The 5,997-nt window shown below is 30.4% G+C and overlaps 1 protein-coding gene across 1 annotated transcript; it reads left to right on the top strand.

The window, feature by feature from the left end:
- Positions 1 to 201: 201 nt before the first annotated feature.
- On the top strand, positions 202 to 3,730 carry LOC127073843 (LRR receptor-like serine/threonine-protein kinase FEI 2). The gene is made up of 13 exons (XM_051015073.1): positions 202 to 550; positions 726 to 864; positions 943 to 1,014; positions 1,105 to 1,176; positions 1,258 to 1,329; positions 1,414 to 1,485; positions 1,574 to 1,645; positions 1,748 to 1,854; positions 1,975 to 2,151; positions 2,251 to 2,583; positions 2,674 to 2,925; positions 3,029 to 3,162; positions 3,253 to 3,730. The coding sequence occupies exons 1-13, from the start codon at positions 466 to 468 to the stop codon at positions 3,472 to 3,474; spliced, it is 1,809 nt and encodes a 602-aa protein (XP_050871030.1). The 5' UTR covers positions 202 to 465; the 3' UTR covers positions 3,475 to 3,730.
- Positions 3,731 to 5,997: the final 2,267 nt, after the last annotated feature.

The raw sequence follows: 5,997 nt of genomic DNA, 5'->3' as shown, positions 1-5,997 counted from the left end.
GTTTTTCAGACATGCAATGTCACAAGCCACGCGCCTCACTCACTCACGTATCATCAACACCTCTTCCCATTGGACTACACTGGCGCGTACACTTCCACACCTACACAAACGAGTGTTAATGTTTTATCTTTTGAATCTCTCCCTTATCAACGGCTTCTCCACACTGCTCCAACACTTTAATCACAACTTTCAAAAAATGTCTTTTTTTCAACCTCTCATAAAAAAATACATAAAATAATAGAGTAAAACCAAAGCATTCATTTCCATTTTTATATTCAAGCTTCAAATTATTACCATTATTTTTAGTTCAAACCTCAAGCTTCAAATCTTGGTACCTTTTTGGTCTACACTCTCACTCCACCCACTACAAAAAATCATCACTTCAACTTCAACTTCAACATTCTCTCTCTTTGAATGCTGCATCAGAAACTTGGTTTCATTTCATTCCCACCATAGAACTTCAAAATGAAAATCACCATTCTAGCTTCTACTCTCTTTGTGATCTTCACAACACTTTTCAACCATTCTTCACTTGCTCTCACTCAAGATGGTAACAAAAAAACTATGAAACCCTCTTTTATGTTGTGCTCTACTTTTTTCTACAAATTTTTTTATTCTATTTTTGTATAAAATAATAATTGCATTTAGTACTTTTCTACCCATTTTAGGATTTTGTTTAAAGATTTAAACTTTAAGTGATTTTTTTTTTCTTTTCAAATTGTTAGGTCAAGCATTGTTGGAGATCAAAAGCACTTGGAATGATACTAAGAATGTTCTTAGCAACTGGCAGGATTTTGATGAGTCTCCTTGTGCATGGACTGGAATCTCATGTCATCCTGATGCTGAACAAAGAGTTCGTTCAATGTATGCAACTGTCTCCAACCATTCTCTTCATTTTTTTCTGAGCTGAATATGATACTTTATTTGTCTTTTGCTGTTCAGAAATTTGCCGTACATGCAGCTTGGAGGAATAATCTCTCCCAGCATTGGTAAACTCAGTAGATTGCAGAGATTGTAAGTAGAAAATGTTCTTCTTTTCATTGTGCAATTTGTTTGTTTTAGATTATTCTCATTCTTATTCTGTTTGGTTCTTTGTTGAATCAGAGCACTTCATCAGAATGGTTTGCATGGAATCATTCCGGTTGAAATTACCAACTGTACTGAGCTTAGAGCCTTGTAAGTGAAATAAATAGTTCTCTATTTTGATGTAATTTTTTCTAATACAATCATGAATGATTCATTTGACTCTATTGAAAGGTACTTGAGGGCTAATTATTTCCAAGGAGGCATACCATCAGGCATTGGAAATCTTTCATTTTTGAATATATTGTAAGTTCAACTGAATGGTTTTTTATTTTTAAGGGCTTTTTTTTTCATTTTCATTTATGATTTTAATGTAAACTTTCAATGTAGGGATGTATCAAGCAATTCACTGAAAGGAGCTATACCTTCCTCTATCGGCCGTCTCTCGCATTTGCAAGTTTTGTAAGTCAATTTAGCATATATAGCTCAGTGGCATGATGATACTTGAAACATTGATTTTCTGTTATGCTAATCTTCTTTGTTGTGTTAGGAACCTGTCCACCAATTTCTTTTCTGGTGAAATCCCCGACATTGGAGTACTAAGCACCTTCCAGAAGAACTCGTATGTACTCTTGCCTTGTAAATTCTTGTGGTTTGGTTGATGCATTGTAGCTCTTAGACCGAATAGGATTTGAAATTTTGTGGAATTTTGTAATATGAACAGGTTTATTGGAAATTTAGATCTTTGTGGAAGGCAAATCCAAAAGCCATGTCGAACATCACTTGGTTTCCCTGTCGTGATACCGCATGCCGTTAGCGATGAAGCTTCAGGCAAGTCATATCTTTGGACTGGTTTCGAAATACTATCTAATATGACTTACTATACTCATAAATGGTTTTCATGTTTGGTTTACATTTGCTTGAAAATCAAATTTTTTTTAACCTATGCAGTCCCTCCAAAAAGATCTTCTTCGCATTACTTAAAGGCTGTGCTAATCGGGGCAGTGGCAACCTTGGGCCTTGCACTTATCGTAACCCTTTCATTACTCTGGATTCGTTCATCGTCGAAGAAGGAACGAGCTGTTAGGAAATACACAGAAGTCAAGAAACAAGTTGATCCATCAGCAAGTAAGGGCAATGTCTCAATTATTACAAACTCCACTTAATAGCAGAAAACGAAAAATGAATCTCATTTTATTTATAAATGCTAACCTATTATTTTAACAGGTGCTAAACTTATTACGTTCCACGGTGATATGCCATACACATCATCTGAAATCATAGAGAAGCTGGAGTCTCTTGACGAGGAGGATATCGTAGGGTCAGGAGGATTTGGTACTGTTTACCGAATGGTGATGAATGATTGTGGCACATTTGCTGTTAAGAGAATTGACCGAAGCCGTGAAGGGTCGGATCAAGTGTTTGAAAGGGAACTAGAAATCTTAGGGAGCATCAAACACATAAATTTAGTGAACCTTCGCGGTTATTGCAGGCTCCCTTCTTCAAGGCTCCTTATCTACGATTATTTGGCCTTAGGCAGCTTAGATGATCTCTTGCATGGTATGCTAAACTAATTTGTCTATATTTAAATAAAAACTCTTCCATAATAGTGCAATCCTCTTAACTTTTCGAAAATACTATTTTTCTCAGAAAATATCGAACGACAACCCTTGAACTGGAATGATCGTCTAAAGATAACCCTTGGTTCTGCCCGGGGTTTGGCATACTTGCACCATGAATGCTCCCCGAAAATTGTGCACCGTGACATAAAATCTAGCAACATCCTTCTTAATGAAAACATGGAGCCTCACATCTCTGATTTTGGTCTTGCAAAGCTCTTGGTCGATGAAGATGCGCATGTTACCACAGTGGTTGCTGGCACATTTGGCTATTTGGCACCAGGTATGTATTCATTAATTTACAAATATCATTGTTTTGGCTGATATATGCTTAACTCATGATTCGGTGAAGTGGATTTTGAACATATTATTTATATATCGATCAGAGTATCTTCAAAGTGGGAGAGCGACTGAGAAGTCGGATGTATATAGCTTTGGAGTTCTATTACTCGAACTCGTAACCGGAAAGAGGCCTACGGATCCTTCCTTTGTAAAGAGAGGTTTAAATGTTGTTGGTTGGGTAAGCTTTTAACTCATCCAATGCATATCCATAGCATCACTGAAAGCTTTCGTACACGATAATGTATCGAAGTTTTGAATATTTTTGTAGATGAACACATTATTGAAAGAAAACAGATTGGAAGATGTGGTAGACAGAAGATGCACTGGTGCAGATGCTGAGACTCTTGAAGTGATTTTGGAGCTAGCAGCAAGATGCACCGATTCAAATGCAGATGACCGTCCTTCGATGAACCAAGTATTGCAGTTGCTGGAGCAAGAGGTTATGTCCCCTTGTCCAAGTGAATTTTACGAGTCTCATTCGGATCACTGATAACGGCTTTTTATCAGTGTTTCTTCCCCCTTAATTATGGTTTGGGTTTGTAGAAAAGTTTTGTAACAACCATTTGTGAATAGATTTGTCATTTTTCTCATTGTCACCTTCTGCTGATTGATGCTGGTGGTGCCAAAAGAAGGGACAAAGTGGACTTGGCTGTAGTTTTTGTATTTGGAATGTTATCCATTCTTGGCATCTTGCTATAGGAAGGAAATGCCGTCATTTTCTGATTCAAATTATTATGATTTCTCAATCTCTAGTTTATTTTTATTGGTTACAACAACAGAAACTATTTTGTGAAGCATTATGATCAATATATTTATTGTCAATAAAAATAAGAAATCTGTGTAATACATTTTTTTACCAGAAGAAAAATACGTTCATTTTAATTGGTTGAATTTATTGAAAATAATGAAAAAAATTTAATTTTGTTCAAATACATTACTAATTTATAGTCTGTTTTTTGGATTTGGACCACTACTAGAAAATTCGTATTCAGTGACATATTTAGTGATTCTCCAAATTTCGATCATTACGCCCATTAGGGGTGTGGATGGATCATGAACCAAATCAAATTGAACCATATATATGATTCGGTTTGGTTCTTAAAACCATTTTCATAAAACCAATTTATTTTTTAGAAATCAGTTTATAAGTGGATCGGTTCGTTTTTGAACCGGTTTTTCAAAAAAAAATAGTTTACAAAAATCAGTTTTAAATCAATTTCTTTAAAACCAATTTTTTATTTTCTTAAAAAAATCAATTTTAAAACCAATTTTATAAAAAAAATAGTTTTTAAAACTATATTTTTAAAAAATCAATTTTATATCAAAAATAATTTTATTTTCTTTTAAGTAACTTTTTTATTTTCACCAATTATAAAACCATTTTATATAAAAAAAATATTTATTTTAAAAAATTATTTTAAATTTGACTTTTATAATCACCACAAATAATATCTCGATTAAAAACAATCCTAAAGTATGATGTGTTACATAAAAACGGTAATAAAATAAAATAATTATGAATCAGATCTCTATAAATCATAATTGTTCATAAAATAAATAATTCATCAAAAAAATTATTCAAATTTCTAAAATCTCTCATAATTGTTCATAAACAAATTTTATAAGGTTTTAAAATATATAATTATGAATCATATCTCTATAAATCATAATTGTTCATAAAATAAATAATTCATCAAAAAAATTGTTCAAATTTCTAAAATCTCTCATAATTGTTCATAAACAAAATTTATGAGGTTTTAAAATATTTTTTCTTTTAAAATTTAAAAAACATAAAAAAAAAAATTTAAGAAAAAAATAACAAATATTCAGAAAAAAGAAAAAGAAAAAATATAAAAAAATTGAAAATAATAAAATTATATTTTAAAAATTAAAAAAAAAACTATTTTTTTACTGAAAAAAATACAAAATATTTTTGATACAAAATATCTTTTTTATTTAGAAAAAAATAATAATTTTATTTGAAAAAAAATATCAAATATAATTTTTTCGAAAAAAAATCCAAATATAATATTTTTGGTGAAAAGAAAAAAAATCTGATTTTTAATTTTAAAATAATTTTTTTATAAAATTTAAAAAAGTTTAAAATAAAAAATTGATTTATAACGTGATAAATCATCAAAACATACAAATATAAAAATTTAACGCATAGTAAAATTTGGATACCAATAACAAAACCAAATTTTTATAATGGGTAACAGTTTATATTTGGATAACAAAATAGATACCCAAATTTTTATTTTAGTATTTGGTTTGGTTTTTTTTTAAAGTAGACCAATTTGGTTATGGATAACCGGTTTTTTTGCACATCCCTAACGGCCATCCGAAATAACCACCAAACTTTAACATGTTAATAAAAATTTTAAAATTGATAAATTGATCACCAAATAAAATTAGTCATCGAATTAGTGACCAAAATTTTGTGATCATAATATTCCGTCACAAAATATATTTTTATACAAAATTAATTTATTAAAAAAATTCAATGATCAAAATTTCGATCATCATTAATTTTGGTGGTTTTTTTTAAGTTACTGTTTTTTTCCTAATTTTTAAAAAAAATATTTTTATGTTCATCCTAATTTTTAGTAAATATTTTAGGTTGATCCTAAAGTTATTGTTAAATTTATTAATTTAATAAAAAAATATAATTTAAATAACATTATAATAATTTAAATGTATTCTAATAATATATACCAATTTAAATATGAAATTGACAATTGTTATGATGCATCCCAGTGGTAACGCGTATAGTCCTCAACTCAAGGATTTGAGTTCGATAATTGAATGAGGCAATCGGTCACTAAAGGTTAACGACTAACACTTTTTCCAATTATTGTCGCTTTATTGGTCACTAAATCTTATAGTGACTGATAATTAAGCTTTTTCGGTCACCAAAAACAAAGTTTTTAGTAGTGGGCCTTACATATGGTATAAACCCATTCTCTGACTTATGTAATAATTATATAAATGACTTTGTATCTTTTTTCGGTTG

Source organism: Lathyrus oleraceus, chromosome 4 (assembly GCF_024323335.1).
Source record: "Lathyrus oleraceus cultivar Zhongwan6 chromosome 4, CAAS_Psat_ZW6_1.0, whole genome shotgun sequence".
Taxonomy (NCBI): domain Eukaryota; kingdom Viridiplantae; phylum Streptophyta; class Magnoliopsida; order Fabales; family Fabaceae; genus Lathyrus; species Lathyrus oleraceus.
The sequence above is the reverse complement of the archived record's forward strand: the minus strand, read 5'-3'. Positions and strand labels throughout refer to the sequence as shown.